This window comes from Berkeleyomyces rouxiae, assembly GCF_048999995.1.
Source record: "Berkeleyomyces rouxiae strain 22BRR77 chromosome Unknown BrBRR77_ptg000003l, whole genome shotgun sequence".
Lineage (NCBI taxonomy): Eukaryota > Fungi > Ascomycota > Sordariomycetes > Microascales > Ceratocystidaceae > Berkeleyomyces > Berkeleyomyces rouxiae.
The window spans coordinates 510,773-532,534 of NW_027396493.1; the positions used below are offsets into that span (position 1 = coordinate 510,773).

At 49.1% G+C, this 21,762-nt stretch overlaps 7 protein-coding genes across 7 annotated transcripts; 6 read left to right on the plus strand and 1 right to left on the minus strand.

Moving 5' to 3' along the window:
• Window positions 1-1,528: 1,528 nt before the first annotated feature.
• On the minus strand, window positions 1,529-2,470 carry BROUX77_003306 (uncharacterized protein; the record flags this gene model as incomplete). Its single annotated transcript, XM_073747943.1, has 2 exons — window positions 1,529-2,039; window positions 2,103-2,470. The coding sequence occupies 2 exons, from the start codon at window positions 2,468-2,470 to the stop codon at window positions 1,529-1,531; spliced, it is 879 nt and encodes a 292-aa protein (XP_073605731.1).
• Window positions 2,471-6,328: 3,858 nt separating this feature from the next.
• BROUX77_003307 (uncharacterized protein) lies at window positions 6,329-7,036 on the plus strand (the record flags this gene model as incomplete). Its single annotated transcript, XM_073747944.1, has 1 exon — window positions 6,329-7,036. One exon carries the CDS (start codon window positions 6,329-6,331, stop codon window positions 7,034-7,036), a length of 708 nt encoding a protein of 235 aa, XP_073605732.1.
• Window positions 7,037-9,546: 2,510 nt separating this feature from the next.
• Window positions 9,547-11,790, plus strand: BROUX77_003308 (uncharacterized protein; the record flags this gene model as incomplete). The annotated part of the gene is made up of 1 exon (XM_073747946.1): window positions 9,547-11,790. One exon carries the CDS (start codon window positions 9,547-9,549, stop codon window positions 11,788-11,790), a length of 2,244 nt encoding a protein of 747 aa, XP_073605733.1.
• A 1,245-nt stretch (window positions 11,791-13,035) lies between these two features.
• Window positions 13,036-13,740, plus strand: BROUX77_003309 (uncharacterized protein; the record flags this gene model as incomplete). The annotated part of the gene is made up of 1 exon (XM_073747947.1): window positions 13,036-13,740. The coding sequence occupies one exon, from the start codon at window positions 13,036-13,038 to the stop codon at window positions 13,738-13,740; it is 705 nt and encodes a 234-aa protein (XP_073605734.1).
• Window positions 13,741-15,069: 1,329 nt separating this feature from the next.
• On the plus strand, window positions 15,070-16,131 carry BROUX77_003310 (uncharacterized protein; the record flags this gene model as incomplete). Its single annotated transcript, XM_073747948.1, has 1 exon — window positions 15,070-16,131. One exon carries the CDS (start codon window positions 15,070-15,072, stop codon window positions 16,129-16,131), a length of 1,062 nt encoding a protein of 353 aa, XP_073605735.1.
• A 1,353-nt stretch (window positions 16,132-17,484) lies between these two features.
• Window positions 17,485-17,844, plus strand: BROUX77_003311 (uncharacterized protein; the record flags this gene model as incomplete). Its single annotated transcript, XM_073747949.1, has 1 exon — window positions 17,485-17,844. The coding sequence occupies one exon, from the start codon at window positions 17,485-17,487 to the stop codon at window positions 17,842-17,844; it is 360 nt and encodes a 119-aa protein (XP_073605736.1).
• A 2,701-nt stretch (window positions 17,845-20,545) lies between these two features.
• BROUX77_003312 (uncharacterized protein) lies at window positions 20,546-21,079 on the plus strand (the record flags this gene model as incomplete). The annotated part of the gene is made up of 1 exon (XM_073747950.1): window positions 20,546-21,079. One exon carries the CDS (start codon window positions 20,546-20,548, stop codon window positions 21,077-21,079), a length of 534 nt encoding a protein of 177 aa, XP_073605737.1.
• Window positions 21,080-21,762: the final 683 nt, after the last annotated feature.

Sequence of the window (21,762 nt, forward strand, 5' to 3'; positions counted from 1 at the left end):
GCAGCGCCCAGCGTCTTTTAGCCTGCGTTCAGCCTTGCCTCATGGGGCAGTCCCGTGACCATAGGAGCAAAAGAGGTAGTACTTTGAGCAGCAAAACCACGTGAGGAGCAGCCCCGAAGAACTCGGGATACGGACTGCAGGAGGCCTTGCCGGACTGGCAGTCTCTGTGAGAGCCGGCAAATTCCTGAGAGTCTAGTGGGGCTCCATCCCGAGCTGCCGGCTCCGAGCTTCAAGCTTCCCTGGGCCGTCCTGGGCCTAAACCAGACGCGGGGGAGTGCAGGCACTTCTGGCAGCTGGCAGTATGCTGTCTGACAACTGCCGGCGGTCAGCGAGTAAAGCTGGGGAAATCCTTCCCGTTGGCTGGAGCACAAGACCCACTTTTATCTTGCCTGCAGATAGCACTGTTGTCTACAGAGCCCAAAAAAGACACACAAACGGGCTAGCCTGGATTAAGCTTTGTGCTGGATCCACAGCAACGAATGTCCTCGGCGTCATTTTTCTGGCCAGCTAGGCGGTTGAGCACACCAAAAACATCAGGCAGAGATCCCAGAAAATGCACGAAACAAGGCTGCACCGTCCCAAAGCCCCCAGGCGCATTTTTGTCGTGTTCAACTACACACCGCGCCCCCAAGGCCCTCCTCAAGCACCAGTCTCCGGCAGTCGCCAGCCCCGTGACCGCCAGTCGGTTCGGAGTCCTCGAATAACACACCATATAACGTCATATTGCCGCCTGACTTTCAGGTACCAGCTGCACGCTCTTACACCACATTTTCGCCTTTTTCTGTGTTTCGCCACGTCACGTGACGCGCTAGCTGCAGCCAATCGCCGCAAACCGCACAGCCAACTTCACGCGTAACGGACGTTGGGAGATGGACTCAGTTGCCTCGGTCCTGAGACTTTTGGACGACGGCCCTGAGATATTAGGCTCGTTAGGACTGTAAAAAATCAGAGATATTACGCTGTGGCTGTGGCTTTGGTCTGTGCTAGCGCTGTGTACTCGTGCAGCTACAGCGGTGTTTACGTCAACAAAGACTGAGATCAACCTCGCAGCTAATTACAGGGCCAGGACACAGACTCAAGGCTTCCCCTAAAGGATGCAGAAGAAAATATTGAGAACTCTATGGTAGGGCTGCACCAACTGGTGCAGATAATAACAGGGAGAATATGTAAATTCCAAAGGCCAGCCCCTCGAATACAAGAAAAAAACACACAAGGACCACCAACTAACCATGCCGGAAATAATGGCTGACGACATAAGCCAAGACTAATTCAAAACGCCGCTGCTAGACATATGGAAAGGTAGGGACAAGTAAAAAAATAAAAAGAGACAGAATGAACGAAGATGACGGCTAGCTCTCTAAAGTAGCCGTGCACAAAAAGAAACGAAGAAAAAAAGGGTGAAGGGGGGGGGGAGCACGCTTTCGGCAGAACAGGAGACTGGCGTATCAGGGATTGAAGCGGAGCGAAGAAAATCAAAAACAAACAGGAAAATGAATTGACACTGAAACAGCGCGCCCTGTCCTGAACATCAAGCGGCAGCAATGGCCTGTGGCAGTGGCGAATTCGTCGCCATGCTGGGCACAGAACTCGACGCATCCTGCATCTCAACGTCCTGGTTCTCGGTCTTACTTTCGCTAGCAGGCTTTTTATCTCCTGACGGCGTCACAGGGACAGCGGCAGCGACAGCGGCCGCGGGCGCATGCGTCGCAGGATCAACGCCATTGACGGCAGTCGTAGCGGCAGACTTGCCTTTTGCCTTTGTTGTATCGACGACTTCTGTTGATGTTTCGCCGTTGGTCTGTTCAGTAGCTGAGGCGTCGGCGGCGCTGCCGGTCTCGGGTTTGGCTTGAGCCGGAGTGGTCCAGCGGGTGATTTCCCAGGTCACGCCGGTGAAGCTCTTAAGAGTAAAGTTGCCCCGGACCCATTTGCGGCAGGGCTTGCCGGAACGATCAAGGGCACGTAGACCGGCGTTGATGGCGCCCTGGTTTGCCTTGGGGCCGAGTTTGTGGCTACGGTCAGATCTAGTCTCACCATCATCACTACATATATAATGGTTAATAAACAAGATTGGAAGGAGTGATCGGGTTGGTGTGCACACTCACAGTTTCTTCTTCTTGGGGCCGGGCTTCTTCCGGTCCCGCGGCTCGCCATTAGCGCCGGGAGCGGCCCGCTTGACGCCTTTCTTGGCCGGGGGAGCCATAGATGGCGTACCGGGCTGGCCAGGCGTTGCTGTGGCCGAATCGACCACGGCAGCGTCACCATTTAACGCGGCAGCAGCAGCAGCGGCGTCTGTAGCAGCAGCGTTCATGAAGACTACATTGTGCAGGTTTGACGGTTCTCTCTCCGGCTTGAGGTCGGGGAGCGGCGACGGCGGCTTGTCGTGACTGTGGAGGAGGGCTCGGAGTTTCTCTGGCGACACTTTGAGCGTGACCTTGCCACCGGCAGGTTTGGATGATGCAGCAGCGGCCATTGTGGGCGTGGGTGAGTGAATGTGCGTGGAAGGTGAGAATCGAGAAGATTATGTGTTGCCAAAGCGTTGTTATGATGGGCAAACAAAGGGCGGCCAGTTATGTTTGGGGCAGTATCAAGCAGCCAAGGCCAGAGACAAAAAATACCTAGCGATGAGCAGCAAACGAAAAAGAAGAATAGAAAGAAAAAATCGGAAGCGAATTCGACGAGAAAATTAAATAATGGAGACGGCGATGATGGCAGCGGTGAATTGCGCGGTGGTCGCGATGCTTTTCTGGTGATGGTAAAAGAAAGGTGAAGCGAAAATTATTAAAGGGGAAGAATTGCTGGTGTGCTGGGCAGATGGGCCAGAGGGTTAAAGAAGACGATGGAAATCCGGAAATGAGAGGGAAAAAAATGGACTGAGAAAATAGGGAACTGGGGAAGTGTTTGACAAATTCGACTGGCGTGGGCGTCGCTTTGGTGGATGGATTTTGGATTTTTCGCTGACCTGCAAACATTGGATGGCCAGCAACTTGGTGGAGGTTTTTTTTTGCTTCTTTTTTGCCTGAAATTATCGGCGCAGCACTAACAGGCCAGCCTCACCCGTTGCAAAAATGTCTCCAACAGCCTCCAAATCTCGAGTGCGCAGTGCATTTTTTTCATGTTGTTTTGGCCCATGTTCTGCTATCGCTTCGCTGGCTGGTCGCAGGGCCACTTTGCCAACACGCAGCTCAAACTATCGTCGCCAGAATGTGGCACCAAGAGAGAAATAGGCGATGGGCGAGGATTGAGTGACTGGCGTGAAGGAGTCTCAGTGGCAGCGGCCTGGAATTTCAGGCATAGTTTTTCTTTTTGTGGCTGCATGGCTCCTGAGGAGTCCTCCCGTATTGGTGTTCTTGCCTTTTTTTTTTGTCTCGCGACTCTGCTCGTTTTGCCTTTTTCATCATCCTCCTTGTTAGCAGAATCCGAAGCAAAATTGCCCCATCGCTCGATTGTCTTGATCGCGGTAGACTCTCCTGTTTTGGGAAGCCCGCTTTATTGGCGGCTAATAGTGGCGCGACCAGTGGGCTAGCCTCTGTAGCGCGCAAATTATCCTGACAGCTGTCAGATGCGATATGGCACTGTCAGCTGCGCCACTGTGGCTGGGCTACGTGGCTGCAATCAACGTCCTTATCAACCCTGACAATTATCAACCCTATGGTTTATCTAACCCTAGCCTTGCCTTAACCCTGTTTGGTCCCAACTCCATCTTGGATTATCTTCCCTATGCTTGGTCCTTGTCCTGGCCTGTCTCGTTCTGTCAATCCCGCTGCCGGTCAGAATCCTACTGACAGTTTTCTCTCACTTTAGCCCCCGTGACGTTCTAGAAGCGCCCCCTCGAAGAAAAAGAAAAAAAAGAAAAAAAGGCGGCTCTCGCTTCCAAGCTCACCTGAGCTAGCCAAGCCATCGCGCTCTACAAATCATCATGTGAATACAAAGCACCACGTGCTCATCGGCTGTGTTGGAACCTGTGTTGGTGGATATGCGTGAACACTTCTTGTTAGTAAGAATTTCGTAGAGCACCGGCCACAACTTGGTCTGCTAGCCTTCAGATCCATGTTAAAGTACAAGTAACTATGCGATTCTATAAAAGTAATACTTGCGCAGAATTGTAGGCTGCCTAGCTTTTATCTCGCTGCCAAGTCATTCCTGCCAAGCCAGTCAGTCACTTGCATGATAGCTGTTGAATGCTCGACGGGTTATGCAGAGAACAAACACAATCTCCTTGCGAGCGTGGTGTCGTCTTGTCCCGCCCCACGGTTAGCGGGTCTGTCATCTCGATTAAGCTCGACACTTAACGTCGCCATCCTTGTCGCCAAACTGCCAGATGGGACGGTTGATGAAGAAATGGAGACTAGAAGCAGGTTCATGTCCGACCTCCGGTTGCTGCCTGTTATGCTAATACACGGTTCGCTAGGATAGTTCAGCTGGCAGTCTCGAACCATATCTGGCTGATAAGTTATGGAGGCCCAAAAAAACGGACTGGGCGCGACGAAAATCTATTTGAAATATCGAGGAACATTCAAAGTCTTTAAGATTAGATTTCCATCACTGTGGGTTTGTCGTTTTTAAGCGGAAATCGGGGTTTGGGTTGCTCCGTGAGTCGGAGTTTACACTGGTCCATGTTACCGAGAAATGCCTGGGGGACGGTCTCCGCTGATTTTTGGATTGACCAACTATTCCTTGCTTGAAGTTCACTTTTATTTTTCTGATTGGGAAGAATCTGTGCTTAACTAAGAATAATCAGCCCAAACAAAACCCCCATCTGGCCCTCGTAGTTGTGAAGAGCCTAACGAAAAGACGGATTTACGTGTTGCGGACAAATGAAAAACTCTACCAGATCTTGATGAGTAACCATGACTTTTATTCGTTCTCAAGCAGGTACCCAAACTCGAACTCTGGCTACATAGACAATTGCCCTGCGCCCAACTGCATACTGTGTAACCTTCCCTGTTAGTAATCCGCTTCTAGAACTTCTAGAATAGGAAACGAAGTTACAACGCCTCCGCCCTGGAAACGACGTCACATCCCACATCCCTTGTCAAATTATCGCTGTGGGGATCACCTGCACAAAGGTCAAAGTTACCCAGTTAGCATACAGCACAGCGGCTTATGAGAGTCTAGCGTAAAAAATGGAAGATAGAAGCCCACAAAGTATGTAAGCAAGTCCAAGGAATGTTCGTTGTTTGGCGCAGTGGTAATTTACACACTCCGACACTTGCCATCGCACAACAACTCCGATGAAGTCCGCCCAGTCTCTTTGTCTCCCTGTTAGTCCCGCTTTAGACGTGTTTGTTGTTAGGTATTTTTTTTTTTGTTTACATGGCGTTTGTCAGCGGTAGTTTTAACGGGGCGGTGGCTCAACAATATCCGCTGTTACAGCCCCTGCTCATCCTGCCCCAGTTCAATCCCAACTCCGTCTCGGTCTTCTCCTTGCGGACAATTCTTTAATGCTATCTGCAGGACGAAAGAGTACTTGCATCGTCCAAAAGTTCTCTAGAAGGATGCTGTCAAAGTAGTGAGATAGGAGGCACATACCAGTTCCTGATCCAACGTCTCGTGTGCTTGCTAACTAGGCGACTATGCATGTAGGCTGTGTCTGGAACAAGGCCTCCGAAACTCCGTCCAGAGTGTGCGCCAGAGTTTGCAGCGAGTATACAGTGTTTAAGTGCGGTGGCAAGTTTTGCTCTGCCCCAGCCGAGACTCCCGCTCCATCGCACGACTACCAAGATACCGTATTTGAAACTAACCTAGGAGATATCAATCCCGTGGAATTGTTGAATCTTCTGCATCAATGTTAGGAATGGTAGAATTATTTGGCTTGTAGTCTCAACCCACGTGTTTTCTCGCCCAATATGCCTTGCTGCCTACATGTCCTATGGACAAGCCAAGGCTGCAGTTTTTTCCAATTGTATAGCTCGCAAAGCACAGGTCAGTCCTCTTGGTTTCAGGCCCCAAGTCAATTACCTTGAGCTTCAATCCCTCTTCAATCGACCCCCGATCGGCCGTTTTCCTCCATGTACCTGCGCTCTACTTGGGGATCCCATCATCGCACTGGCTTTGTGGTCTAAGTGTCCGGATCCAGGGCTGTCAGGCAAGCCCTAACATCAGTGTTCTAGGTATGGAGCTCGGTCTACTTCGGCTGCCGGCAGTCATCTAGATAGTATATAAGCATGGCGATCTCATAGTCTTTGTTTTCTGGAACTTGTCTATCTCTCTCCATCATCCCTCGCCTGCATGGCCGCTTCTTGATATATCTTTACACGCCAACTACCGCGTCTTATCTCTCAATACTATCTCTATTCAAAGCTTTATCTCTCCGCCTCATACTACCACCATGAAGCCTGCTACACTCCTTCTCGGTTCTTTGTCACTAACCACCGCTGTTCCCTTTGGCTGGCGTTTTCCCTCCTGCATGACCCCTAAGTGTATCGAGGGGGATATGGGAGACGCGCCAGAGTCGTCCCACAACAACGCCAACTCAATTGACAGCCAAAACTCAGTCAATAGCCAGAACTCAGAGCTCTCGGATCCGGGAGCCGACAACCCCGTAGTCACTGTTTTTCCTACATCTACCAACGCTGCTTCCACCACCGTCGCAAGCTGTCCCATGCCCACGACTAAGACCCAATGGCTTGGAGCCTCTCAGGGTTGCAACTCTCTATCTGGCTTTGGAACTAAAGTACTAGCTACTGGCGTAGCTATCTCTACCGCCCCTGCTGCCGACCCTACCGCAGCCGTCACAACTATCACGAATGACAATGGCTGCGATACCGTCGTTGTCATGATGCAAGGTCAGAAGCCCTGCAGTATGAGTAACTTTCTACAGAAATCGGGCAGTCGCTTCAGGGGCCCTCCTCCTATTCCCGATGCCAATCCCCTGGAACTAGGTCCCGATTGGCGCGATCGCACCCTTGCTTACATCAACGCAAAGCAAGCCAACATCATTTCTTCCAAGATCCCCTTTGGTGGAAAAGCTACGGACACTCCCTCACAGACCTCTACTGGCACTCTTGTCGCTGATATGGCCGCCGCTACTGCATAGGTGGTAGATTGGAGAAACTTACGTGTGATGTCTAAATATGATTAATAGAGGCTTTTTGTTGTTACAGTTAAGTTATGTGTAGTTATGTCCATGACCCATGTGTAGTATGTAATATGACAGGGAGATATGTTTGGAGAAAATTAAGCTTCTAGGGCTGCATTTTTCATGCCAAGGGCCGGTTGTGAAGGACATGTGTGATATGGGTTTTGGGGGCAATTTCATGTGTCTGAGACTATTCACCAACTGCTTCTCGGGGAGTGTTAATCTTTAGAATTGCCATGATGATTTTCTTGAAGTGTGAGACCTGCGTATGTAGTAGCAACCTCAGGAAGACTGACTTTTAGCCGGTGATACCTAACCGATTCCGACCACGTCCGATATGTCTCTACAAGACTCTCGAGAACTACAGAAGATGATCAGGTCCTTTGAAAGTGGGACCTCAGCTTGTCGCCGGTGCATTTCCTATTTACGATTACTCATAAGTTAGAAATCTAGAAGTACCAATTCTAGCATTTCTAATCAACAACTACTGGAAAGTGGGCATATCCGAAATAGTACAGCCCTCTCATAATTAGCATCCTAATGACAAACGCTACATAAAGTTCACGGATAAAACCTGAAAGATAAAAACCATGAGGAAGTTTACATAACTGGAATCCACTTCTCTGCACAAGAAAATCCCGAAGATACATAGGCAGTCTCAACTGCTATTGGCTTAATGTTGCACATGACGGCGAAAAAGTCTTCAAGTACATGTAACTATCAAGTACAGGAACTCTATATCAGAGCCCAAGATGTATTTTAAGCCGGCTATGGTTCCCAGGACTACTCCCAAAATTTAGCGCGTCATGCATAATTATCCGACACACTTAGACAAAAATGCCGACTTGAGAGACTCATGGCTCTCGGCCAGAGCGCAAGAGGCTCTTTCCAATACAAAAACATACGATATTTGGCTGGTTCCATCAGTCTGCAGTCTTCTGGAAGTCAACTAGCGTTGGGAGGAAACAAATTTACAAGTATCAAGTGACAGCATTGAGAGAGTTATACGAGCGTTTGGTTTCAATATGCCTTCTTGTAAAAGCATAAAAATTGATTTCCATGGCTTGATTCAGCTAGATCTCCTTCCAAGGCCCACCCCATCTCCCACGGTCTGTTGACAAAACACGGCACTTTGTTATAAAGATGTTATACACAGATGGGATCTTTTTGTGCAGTATGACGTACCACTCGACATCAGTCTAGGCTTGAGAACGCAACGTTTGGTGGGATTTTGAGCTTTCAAGATGACATGTGCATGGCATAAAGAGCGAATGTCAAATAACATAACTATACATAGTCCATTGGGATGGTTCTGCTTGGGAGTCTCTGACAATTCTTAGCCCTCGCCCTTCTCCCCGCTCTCAAGGGTAGGATATGACGTATTAGTCGGATAAAGCTGCTTTGTAAGTCGAAAACATTTTGTAGCCCAAGGATGCGCTGCATTTTTTCTCTTTCCGCACATGTATTAACTCTCAGAAATATCATCGTAGATGGTTATGTATTCGGTTCTGGTGCTGACAGCAACCCTGATGAACTGCCACTACAAGGGTTTACCAGCGAGTGACTCGTCGGCAGCTTTTCCAACTTAAATGGCAACCCCGAAACATCCTGTAAATAACGTCGCCACAGGACAGGAGGCCTGGAGAGACCGAACCCTGGAGCAAGCTCGAGCTCTCGAAATCATGTGTTTGGCAACATCCTGGCATGAAATAAAAAAAAAAAAAAAAAAAACATGGCGCATAAACCGCGGCTGCGTTAGCGAACTTTGCTGGCAAACTCTTAGCCTAGCTCTCCCCTGCCGGTGTTTTTTTTGGGGCGGTTAAGCCACCGAATTTGGAGCCTCAATGACCCGTGCTGAGTCTAAAAATGTAGGGGTAGGCCAGCGGAGGTGACAGCTGTGGGTCATAGCCGCTCAGGGGGGGAAAACCCTAACTGGGCCAAACTGCCCGGTCTGATGGCCTTGAGGCAAGTTTATTACCATTTTCCCGCTTGATCGTTCATGTGCTTGGGTTGGTGGTTACTAGTCATAAGTTCCGCATGATGTGCTGTGAGCTGGAGCTTCATGGCGGCCTGCCCTTGGAAGGCAGTAATGTAAAAATATTCTTGCATGTGGGATGGCCATATTTTGGTGACAACCAAGCACTTGGGTTGTGGAATTTGCACATCCCATGCTGTTCATGACATGTCATGGGCCAAGACAGGTGGTACAGGCACGGAATCAGTTGCTGATAGTAGTGACGGGCTAGGAGATATAAAGGACATGATCATCATCTCGATCAGTCAAGTTGGAGTTTTTCTTCTGCATCTCTCATCTCATCATCCCTCTCATTTTTCTCATACTCCCACCTCACTCTCTTTACTTAGAACCCTACTACACTCATTCATTACAACTCTCGCACACATTCTTTTATACTCACACTCACACCAACACTCATTATATTTCATCTTCTTTCATCTCCATTTATACAATGAAGCCTTCCACGGTCCTTGTTGGCGCCGCTACCATCAACGTTGCATCTGCCGGTTTAGTAAGTGATTGGACTGATCGTACCTGCAATAAAGTCGTTTGCCGGGTCAAGAAGCTCAAGTCAAAGCTCAGAAACAAGCAGCACTTTGGCCAGCCCTCTGTGCCTACCAATGCCAACATCCCTGTTGTCCCCCAGATGGCCGTGACCACCACTCTCGAACAGCCTGCTCCCACCGGAACCGCAGACTTTGTTCCTTTTAATCTATGGGCTCCCAACCAGCTAAAAGAAAGTCATTCGGTCGATGTAATTGCCCCTACTCATGGTGCTGAGGAGCTCCCAGAGTCTCTCAGCCCCGTCCTTGACTCTAGCAGCGATCAGCGGGAGGAAAACCGTGCCTTGGTCGATGCTCCTGCTCCCACCGAGAGCGCTGTTTTGGGAGATCTTAATGTTGCCCCTCAGCCCGAAGACGCTTCTGAGAACCAACCAGATGGTACAGGACAGGCCTGGAGAGAGGTCAACGTTGGTGGCGAGAAAACCGAAGCTGCGGACCTCACCTGGATCGCTACTTTCTCCGAGAACCCTACCACCACCCTCCCAACCAGTGAATCTTCTAATCCCAGTGACTGGATCACATTTGACGACGAGACTGAGCCTCAGGGTCTGAACATCATCATCCCCACTTCTGTGTCTACTACTCAGGAGCCCACTGCTGTCCAGTCCGCCTCTAGCGCGACCTGGAGTCATTGCAACAGTCCCTGTGGCTTTACTACTATGATTCGGGGTGCTTCGACTACCAACACTCCTGTTGAGGATAACACTGTTGATGCCACCGAGGCAAGTGAATTCTTTGACGCGCCCTTCGACCTTGAAGAGGGGGAGGAAAAGGGAGAGGACGAGTTTTTCGATGCCCTGGACCCTGAAGTTTTTGATGCCGATGTCGATGAAGACGGAGACGAAGAGTACGAGCTCATCTCCGACGGTGGCTCGGAATTCGATGAAGATGTTTTTGAGGATCTTATCCTAAACTCCGACGCAGCCCTTTACAACGAGGTTAAAACAATTGCTGAGATTGCCACTCACAGAATCTCTGAGATAGTCGACGCAGTTTCTTATGCCACCGCTGACGCAGTCCCCAGCAGCGCCACTACTGATTCTATTGGCCTTCAGATCATTAGCGCCTTTGGTTATGCCATGGTTGCTGAAACCACTACGGAACGCTTCCGTATCTTTAACGAACTTGTCGACAAGATTAGTGATGATATTAAGACGGAAATGAATGATGCTGCCCTTTCGCACGCTTCTCCCGACCCCAAGTCACCTGAAGATCAGGATGGCACTGAGACCGATACTGTCCAGGAAAGCGAGGATCTGGCTGCCATCAACTTGGTGGATAGTGAGGTGTACGATCAGGTGGACAAACTTGCTCAAGAGACCAATGAGAAGCTTGTGAATACGCTGGAGGCCGAGTTTGGTAAGCTCCTTGTTTTCACCCCTGGCAACTACGCTCTTCAGACTGCCTACCGGATGCTCGACGACGCTTACTTTGCTGCCCTGAGAGCCCCCAACATTGAAGAGCGCCGCCAGATCTTCGATGCGGTCATCAGATATGCCGTGGATGCTGGAAGAGAGGCTGCCGCCGCCAAAGCCGATGATATTGGTGTTGATGTCATCGAGTCCAGTTCTCGGGAAGATTTCAACGCCCAGACCAGCAACAACCTTGACGAACAGAAGATGGCCATAGCTACCGATGCTCTTAGTGATGAAGCCATGAGCGAGATTGATGATCTTCTCATGAACACCTTTGGAGAAATTCTACCTGGCTCACCTGGCTTCGCCGCTTTTGATGTCCTGTCAAGCATGTTCGAGGCAGCCTTTTCTGCTGCCGTTGAAGCTGCTACCATTGAGGAGCGCATCGAGATCTTCAACAACATTGCTGCCGCTTCTATCAAGGCTGGAAAGCAGGCTTTGGCCGCCGAGAGCTCAAAAGCTGAAGGCAACGCTGATCCTAGCTCTAGTGCCTTGACTCACGACCCTGATTCTGCGGTTGGCGAGATAGCCTCCACTCTCCTTAACCTTTACATCAATGGTGTCTCTGTCTTTGAAAATAATGATGAGGAGAATACGCATGAGCAGAATGAAGAGGCTGTGGACGACGATGAAATTGACATTAGCGGCTTTGAGATTGACGACAACGTCCGCGCTCAACTCCAGGCAATTGCCGATGAACAGGAGCGTTCGCAGTAAGCTCCGTGATATAAATACAAAACGGAACACACTTAATGACGGAGAAGAAGTCGGTGGGTAGAGGCAAAAGACGTGGGTGGCTAACTGGTTTGTTTACTTTTCTTTGCAATGTTGGTGTTTTTTTCTTTTCTTTGTTGTGTTACACAAATGGTTGTTTGAATATTTCTTAACTAAGACTTGACCATATTTTACTTTTTTAGTATTCTGCCGGGGCTTAGCCGGAAGAATTCTGTTCTTTTGCTCTAGCTGACTTCCAGATGCAGATTTGGAAGGTATTCATTTGTATTTTTTGGGTTCTGTATAACCACCACGTTAATTCAGCAATTTAGTCTTTCTTTTTTTTCATTTCTACATTACTACTTCATTTGTTTGACGGTTGACTCGCGTTGCATTATGCACATGTGACCCGGAACATTATTATGGTTATCTTCTTCAAGGTTATCTTGAAGTTGTCCATGGGGAGCGAGTTTTCTTCATTCCCCGCTTGTGTCGTTGGTTAATCTCTCGACTAGTGGCTCTTGTCTCGTTTTCTCGGCGTCTATTTTGTTGTCGACGAGAAGCCTTTTTCCGTGGTCGTAATGATTACTAGTGATAGTAGCTCTACTAGCCGCCCACTCTGGTTAGAATTTCTCCATGCGCTTGTAATATCTGAGCCGCCGTACTTGTACTTTGTGATAGTTCTGAAAACAACCCACTACTGGAATGTTCAAGATTAGCATTTTGCTATTTAGCACAGAAAGAAATCCCAATCAAAACGTGCGTTGGGAAAATGGTGCTGGAGCGGACTATTCGAGGCACACACCGCGTCGGGGGCCCGGCGTCACATTTCACTGCCCCGCCCTCGACCCAGAATTTTCAGAATGTTCCGTAATTTATGTGTCTTGTTCTTCGTAAACGCGAAGGTTCAGATCGGACTGTGGCAGTGTAATGCCATGAAAAGTGCTCGGTGATGTTGGTTTATCGCCGTGATAAACTTGGCGCTGTGTATGTCACCGTTGTTATTGTATCAACACGAGGTATAACCAATCGTCTAGGCAACTGGATGAGATGCGGAGGGGATGACTCAAATGTAGGAACACCGCCTCTCTCGTGGCAAGTATAAAGATACTAGCAAGCGCTCAGTTGATAAGAGTCAAAGATTCTCTTTCCTCGACCAACTTCCACACTTATTTGCAAGTTTATACTTATATTGCCACTTCTTTGCTTCTCTTTTTCCTGTCTTAGATATTACCTTTGGTACAAACAATGAAGGCTTCCATTATTCTCCTCGCCGGCGCTTCTACAGTTTCAGCTGGTTGGCTGAACAGGATCTGCGCCAAGGGGTTTCCGTGTTTTGATGATCCGGAACCGATCTCTACACTGACTTCGGTCAGTCAGCCCACCAATGGGCCTACTGCCCCCGATGATGGGCCTTGGACCGTTGGCCTAGGAGGGGGTGATGCTAGTCATGATGCTTACAGTGGCGATTCTAACCCCGACGCACTCGTCTTTGTGCCTTCGTCTTTCAGTACTGTCATTCTTCCGGCAAAGACTCCTATGCCAGAGAGCTCTGGTGATCTTCAAAATGGAGCTGCCAACAGAATACCCAACAGTGAGACTGGCGACCAAGAGGAGGATGAAGAGTTCCACGATCCCGACATGACCCTCAACGCTGTTTCTGACGGCATCGAGACTGCCGTGCCTGAAACACCTCGCATTATACAAACTTACACCGCTGGGAAGTTTGCCGACCCTGAAGAGGTTCACGACAACTCAGAGCCTAAGGAAATGTCCCGAATTGAATCAGAGTTTGAGACCTGGCTCTCCTTCACTGATTCCAAGATAGATGATGATGAAAGTAATGTTCAGGGAGAGGAAACCGATGTTGAAGAAGGAAACGCCGAGAGAGAGGGAGATGCCAGCAAAGTCGATGAGCTTCACCTGATTCACCATAGTGGTCATAGCCACTAAGATTCTTGGGACTCTACCCCTGATGTCAGTGATGAGGAGACTGATGTTTCTGCCCCAGCAAAAAATCACGAATCTCGCATTTGAGCATATGCGTACGAGTGACTTATAAGCTACAGCATAGATACAGATAGAAGGTGGAACCAGTTTTGATTAGATGCATGGAAATACTAGTTGATAACCTGAGCTACGCACAACAGACTAGATGGGCACTGGCGTTTAATGAAGAGAACATTCAAGATTTCAACTGCTGCTATGATAATAATTGAGTCCATGGGGATGTAGAAAGCAGGGTGGAGTTTAGAGCGAGGAAGCACGCGGAGATATTCAAGCTCCACGATCACCAATATACACTAGGGCGAGACCAAAATACCGCTTCAGTACAACTTTCTCTCAGTTACGAGTTTTTATTTTAATCTCATGTGAAGGTACACGGATTAATGTTCAGAGAGCTGCAAGACCTTGATCTTGGTTGTCATTAGCGCTCACTTTATTGAGAAATAAAAGCACATTAAGTACTCAAACCAGGAAGAGATGCGAGACTATGCTTTGTGATATTTTATTGTCTATGTGAAAAATAAATTTCAACATGAGCCATAGATACTGAATCAAACCTTTGCGGGTTTCAAGTCATTCTCGGGGTTGGGATCGGAGGATAAGTCTTTGCTACGGACTTCCCGTCTGAACGGTCGGATCGGAGGCGGGGCTCATCACGGGTCGGCCCGAAAATGGCGCTCTTAATTTCGTATCGCTAACGGAATTGGTATAGGCATAATAATGTCAAACAAGCTTTTGGCACTGTCATGTGAAGCCACATGCCCCTGGTCGGGTGCTAGAGAAACGGCTATTATCGTGTGATTTTCGTTTTCTTCGTGCCATGGCCGGATTTATAGTGGGCCGACGGAGGCACAAACCACCATTTAGGCCCGGCGCCTCGTTCACAGGGGGTCCAATCGACTCAGAAGTGCCAGAGTATAATCACAGAGGCGTATTTCGTGTCTGCGGGGAGCAAAGGCTCTTACGGGCTCGTGGGAATGCAGGTACATTTAAAAAGCTCACAATCTTTTGTATCTTCTTGAAGACCTCGTGATCGTGCCATTGATGTTGGAAAATACGTGCACAAGTGTATATAGATGGCGGAGACACCAGCCCCCAGGGTCAAACGTCTCAGATTCACGCCAGCCGTACATACTGAGTCAATAGTGGCTTTACTTGAAAGACCACAGCCTCTAATTTATTCTCCATCAAGGGCCCCTACAGCATCTTTGATCCAAGACTCGTCCCATCTCTCCATTCTTCCACTCTCACTTTCACCTTAACTACCTACCAACAATGAAGGCTTCCATTGTTCTCCTCTCCGGCGCCTCTACCGTCTCAGCTATCTGGCTGAACAGGATCTGCGCCAAGGGGTTTTCGTGTTTTGATGATCCGGAACTTACCCCTACTTCGACTTTGAGCAGCCAGCTCTTACAGCCCACCACCGGTCCTGCTACTGTCGACAGCAATGGTCCCGAGATCAACGGCCTGACTGGACTTGAGACCAGCGACATTGATGTCAGTAATTTCGAGGTCAAGAACCACGAGACCAAGCACCCGTCACAACTTGCAGCGACAACCTTTGCAGTTGTTGTTGTCCCTACCCAGACTCAAACACCAGAGGAGTTGGCAAGCCCTGGCCATGATGTTGGATATGACGCTGGCTCCAAAGGCGGCGAACCCACAGACAGCAATGTTGGTCACTGGGGTGGAGACGTAGAAGAAACGGGCCACTACGATTCGAGCTCGGCTAGTGATTCCGATGATGAGAGCCACTCTCGAGTCGGTTACATGACGGGAAAGTTTGACGACCCTAGCAAGATTTCTACGGGGAAGTCGAAATCTTGGGGCTTGCCCTCTAGTTGGGACGATTTCAAAGATTCTCTCAACGAGGAGGAAACGGACTACACCGACGCTATCGAGAACCTCAATGACAACACTGACAAGTCTTCCGGGGTCTCTACCGCCAGAAAGCGCGTGCGCCGTGGTGTCGAAAGTTCCACCACTCCTGACGCTCAGAACGAGTGCGTTGATATTTCCCAGTGGGCTCAGTCCTGGGACACGATGGTCAAGGCTAGTGTTTCCGAGGGCCTTGAGTCTGAAGGGTCGTGCATTAGTCCCGCTCAGTCAGAAGAAATTCAGAACATGATCCTCAACATGATTGGTAATGCCAAGGGCGCTGCCTGCAAGGATAGCTCCATCAATGTTCACCAGCTTGCAAGAGCCATGGATTTAATCGTTACAGCAAAGAAGAACACCGAGAGCACTGAGCAGGAATGCACCGACCTTGCGCAATGGTTAGGCATCTTAGATATGGTCTCCAAGGATGGCGGAGGTGTTGAGAACCCTAATGCATAGGGGATGTCTGTGACAACCTCGCCCAATCTTTTGGATTTGATAACTAGACACACCGACGAAAGGATGAAAAAGAGTGGGTGGTGAAAAGTTTACCGGGTCCAGGGGTGTACTTACTTTCCTTCCGTCGGCTACGCCGCATGAGATAGAGTTATGCATGGATTGGCATTTGTCAAGCCGAGCGTGGAGGCGTATTCCCTGCATGAATGGGTGAAAATGTGTAGAAGAACAAGCAGCAAGGCAAGCAAGAAAAGACGGTGGCGGGAGGGAAACACTTGACATAGTGCGTTCATACATAGAGTTGCAGTTGGTTGCTTCACAATGACTACGAGCTAACTAGATATATTAGTAAACCATGTAATAGAGATCGTTCGTCTGCGTCAAAGGGCTTAAGGGGGAGGGGGCACGCGTATTAGTTATTACTTACTACTTATTGCCGCCCCCCCCCCCCCGTGAGCAGCATCCCGTGGATAACGGACTTGAAAGTCGGAGCACGCCATGAACATTTGCATCTGATCTGTGCTTATGCTCATGTGGATACGTGACTGATCATTTTTGATGTTGTTTGTTATTGCCTTGAACTGCACTGTCCATGTAAGTTTAGGGGGTTTCTATTAATATTTCATGCCAGCCAGAATGTGCCAAAACTTCGTGTTAGCAGGGAGAGCCCTGTTATCGGACTCTTCTTTCTTCTTTCTGTTTCTCCATGCTAACTCCAACCATGCCGAAGGGTTGTTTTGTTTCCGTCGCTGGCTTATCATGCTTGAAATGTGTCTTTGGCGTGTCCTCCCGCTGCCAAATCTTCTGTCTTGGTCTTGTCCGTTATCACTTGGGTGCTTAATAATAAGCAAGTCGTTTCGGCCGCCCGCCATGGCTATTTTCGGGCGTCTTTGGGCTTGTAATCTTGAGGTTCATTTCATGCTCCAGTATTCTCGAGACCCAGAAATTCAGTGTTAGTGGAGGGTCTTTCAAGGCACAAACCATGGCTTGAGCCCAGCGTGATTCTGGCTGCCCTATTTCCGGCTCACATACAGCAAAGCTAGATGAAATTCGACTCTCTCTTGTGTTCCTTGAAAGCAAAATTTCGTATGGCTCGTGATGGTTCAATGCTAGGTGGACCGGACATGCAGCGAGGCTCATACTTCGGGAGTTTTGGTATTGAGAGATGGGTGGATTGAAAATGGGAAGCCATTTTTCAAGTGTATATAAGGACTAGAGTAGTCTAGCTTGTTATCACGGGTAGTTGGTAGATGTCTGCTCATCACTCACCTCCTCCGCCTTTGCCTCTACAAGCACTTCACACCGTTCTCTTTTCTCCTCCTACTTTATTTGACCCTTCCCCCAAAGCTACCTACAATGAAGGCTTCCATTCTCCTGCTTGCTGCTGCTGCTTCAACGGTGTCTGCCGCAAAGCTTTGGACCCTATTAACATGCGGCCATGGATTTGATTGTCCCAAGAATGATGTGGGTACTCCTCTGCCCATAGAAACGGATAGCGAATCCTCTCCCCATTACACCTCTTTTACCACTGTCGTTGTTCCGGCGGAGACTCCCCAGGCCGAACATTCTGCAGAGTACCTGTACGAGGGCGAGGGCGAGGGCAACTATGAAGCCCCTCAAGACAACAAGCAGGACGGAAAGAACCCAGAAGGGTTCTCTGGCTTTAGCTACGATGAACATGATCAGCCTGCTACTCCCCGCTTTGGAAACCCGTAAAATGCTGGTCAGTTTTCTAATCCCAGCGGGGTCTGCCGCGGGTCTCACTCGGCCTAAACTGTGCATCTCACGCCCTCTGCTGCTTGGCCCGGAAATCTCGGCTTTATTTACCGGGTCAGAGTCTTTGGAAGCTGCAGCTCTGGAAATACCTATATCGCTCCTATTTACCTGGACAGGATGGTGAAAAGCATTGGCTGTGGTGCTGGGTTGTGTTGTACTGGGAGCATCCGCGGCATGAACAAGGGCACCAACTAGTGCGGCAAAGACTTTGAACTATCACGATAATACGACAATACGACAATACGAGAAATAAGGAACTACACCTCAGAGCTTGTACAACGTCTTGCTTTTGACAGGTGATGCTTGGTGCCTGGGCAAAAGTGGGAAGATCCAAGTGCATCATCGACGATTCCCTCCTGCAGGACAGCCAGGGACCTTTGGTTGTTATTAACTAATGTTTTTCCTATACAACTAGTTAGAGAAATAGTAAAGCTAGCTTAATAGATTAGAAGGGCTTAATAATTCATCATTTTCGTTTTGTTTTGTTGCTTTTTAACGTCGCGGAGGATCTTGAGACTTCATCAATAGAATACAACCACTATCCACGATATGGCTAAAGCATATGACCGCCAGGCCTGCCCGGTCCTGGCGTTGAAGATTCAGTGAGGACTGCCAGAGTGAGTAGTAATTGGCGAGTTATGTGCATAGTTACGGGCTCTTGGGCTTGGGGTGACTATACACATAAACAGGCACAGACTGCAAGACTTAGGTTCAACGACATGGTAGTGATATGAGCAACTATTTCTTTTTAGGAATATGACCGCGATCATCTGTCAGTGTGGTGGGCATAAATTTCCCTCAGAGCAGCTTTAGGCGGGCACTTCAACCACTGTCTGGCCTATCCTTTCTACCAGAAGCTGTTTCCACATACCAGGATGCAAGTTTCTGCATGGTCACTTTTGGACCAAAGGCCCTGGAGAGATCAGTGCCAGAGAGCCAGGGACTGACTAGTCTTCGTGACCAGAAGTCAAAAGGCTACCCACTACAACCTTCCAATGTGTTGGATCTTGGGCAGTAAAGTTATCGATCTGAATGCAATGGTAAAGAGTAAAAGCCTTTCCAAGGGGTCTGGCTTCTACGGCGCTATCTAGTGGACTATATACTCGGGTCTGAGGCCATGGCCGTCACCTCGGCCGGGCTAGTGTCAGGGGCAGACATGGGTTCGGTACCCGTTGTGTGTGGTATCGAAGGACCAGAATGGTGTGGCTTGCCAAGTTATCGTGCATGCCCAAGATGTTAACTCCGAGGTAGCGTGGGTTCAGAGCCGGGGGGGGGGGGGGTTGTACGCTTACACAATGCCTTAATAACTTCACTTGACGTGATTTCACGGACTTTAATAACGTGAGATGCTAATTCCGCCAGTCATACCTTCTCCCGTAGGATAGACTGAATTCTTTCTGTGGTGGTCTTGTTCCAAGAGCCTTTGGTTGTTTTCTTCAGCCCTAGCAGAGCCCTACAAGGTCAGACAAGCCTCCTGGCAAGTTTAGACGATGCCAAGTCAACTTAACCTGGATCGGCACAAGTTGATACCGGTTTCAATAGAGGCCCGATGCTATCATCTTAGATTAGATTTTCAGTCTCGACAATGACGGCTGGCCGAAGCCTATGAATTCGGTCGAATATTACCATTACTTAAAGGAAATAGGTGGCGGAATTCCGGAGACACTTGTACCTCGTTCTTGTACCTTGCCTTCAGCACCCTAACCTCCCGTCAACACTCTTATTTTAGAAATCGAAGGCCAGGTATCTCAGTTAGACCGTAAACGAGTACAGGTATCTTCCCTAGCTTCTCCTATACCGGTCCTATGTTATATTCTGCATGTAGGCTGAGAGATTACCACGGGCATCCATCGGCAATCAGTACCGTCGATTGTCACCCAAGAAGTCCTTAGTAGTTGGGGCCTTACACCCAAGAAGCCCTTGATTGTTTGGGGCCCTACACCACTCGACTGGGGTGCCGATGATCATGCCCACAGGCGTCTGTCTTGCTTGTTTCCGCCATTCCATTCTCTCATGTGGTGTAACTATCCCGTCGGCCTTATCTTTTCTTTTCCCATTGACCAGGGCAATACCCCCGACTTTTGGCCAAGCCAGCTGGTGCCGCCATGGTGACCGAGCCGGGCTGGCCCGCGGCTGCAACCTCCGTCTCTTCATTGGAAACTCCACTTTGGCCCTGAAAAAGGTAATGCCTAAACAGTCTACTGGAAGCACACGCCGCGGCCTGGGCCGGGTCGCTCCCTGGCTATTTTATTTCCAGCCCAGAAGTGCCAAATCTCGAAGCGACTCGGTCTTCTCGAGTGGAAGGGCTGACAATGGCTCATGGGTTTCTTGATGGCGTGCGGAATGTGGGTGTATGGTTGTGTTTCTATGTCTCTTAGCATCTTTGAGGGCGTGATATTGATTGGTACTTGGAGATGAGGACTGGTCGTGAAAGTATATAAGAGGGCGACTGTAGCCCGGCCTTTGATGGAGAGAGAGATCTTCTTCTCATCATCTTCACCATCTCAATCACTTCTACTTCTTCCACAAATTCTACTACTTTCATCACTACATCTCATCTTTAAGCTCAAGCTTCCATCATCCACAACTACAATTCTCTTTTACTCTCACAAGTCTTTCTTGCCTGATTCATCTATTCACAATGAAGGCTTCCATCATGATTCTTGCCGGCGCCACTGCCGTTTCCGCCGCACCCTTCTTCTGCTGCGGCGGATTTGAGGAAGAAGAGCCGGCTGCCCCGCCGCCACCGCCGCCGGCGCCGGCTGCCCCTGCCTCTCCTCCTCCTCCTCCCGTCAAGGAATACGTTTTCAAACAGGAAAATTGCGAGATGTTTGACTGGAACGTTCTCAGGGAAATGATCCCCGACTACAGCGAGATCAACAGAAACATGCAAAATGTTCGTCCGCTATCAACTCCTCCGACCCCTGACTATGGACTCGAGGTGGGCAATAGTATCTGGTTGGATCTCACGGAGAAGCCTTATGTCCGCAGATCCACGGAGGAAACCTATATTATCACGTACAGTGCCGCACCTGACCTTGCGGATAAACTCGCCGAGACTCGCGCGAACATTGTCGCTTTCTGCGGCAGCCTCGACACTCCTTGTCCGGTCGGCGCTTCCGATCCCGACATCTTCGCCCCTCTGCGCGAGGCTTGCAAGCATGGGCAGAACTAGTTACCGAAACCAGTGGATAGGGAGGATATGGAGTCGTTTGGTTTGGAGGATATATTTAGAGTCTCATAATACACATTGTCTTGCTTTCTTAAACACGCAGCGGTACACATATCTCGTAGCCTCAGACATTCAGTAGTTGACAAGAACGGGCACTTTTTGTTCAGAGGGACAAAACTGTCGGCTCGATATAAATTTAGTTGACATAACTAACTAGTCATTGATTTCGTTCAGGTGTGAGAGCGAGTAAACTACCACTGTGCCAAAAAGACGAACGTTCATTTGGACTTGCTCTCTTAGTGAGGCATCTATCTTTCATTATGTACGCTGGGCTTTACTTGAGCCTCCTTGCGTATGCTAACTGGGTAACTTTGGCCTCATTGCTGCGGACTCCCACAGCGATAGTTTGACATTAGGTAGCCTCCAAAACCAGGGTGCTAGCGAGCGGAAGTCTCTATTGTTAAGGGAGACTTGCATACATATGTACATACCGATGTATAATTTGTGGATATCTAGGAAGACAAGAATGGGGACACGCATGATGGAACATTCTCCTGGTAAAATGAGGCGCCTGATACAAATCACGTGACCCCACACGTGAATCTTCAACACTTTGACCCGTGGGCTGGCTTTACCCGAGGGTTCAGGGCTGTCATCTAGTTATTAGGTTTGACCATCCAGGGACC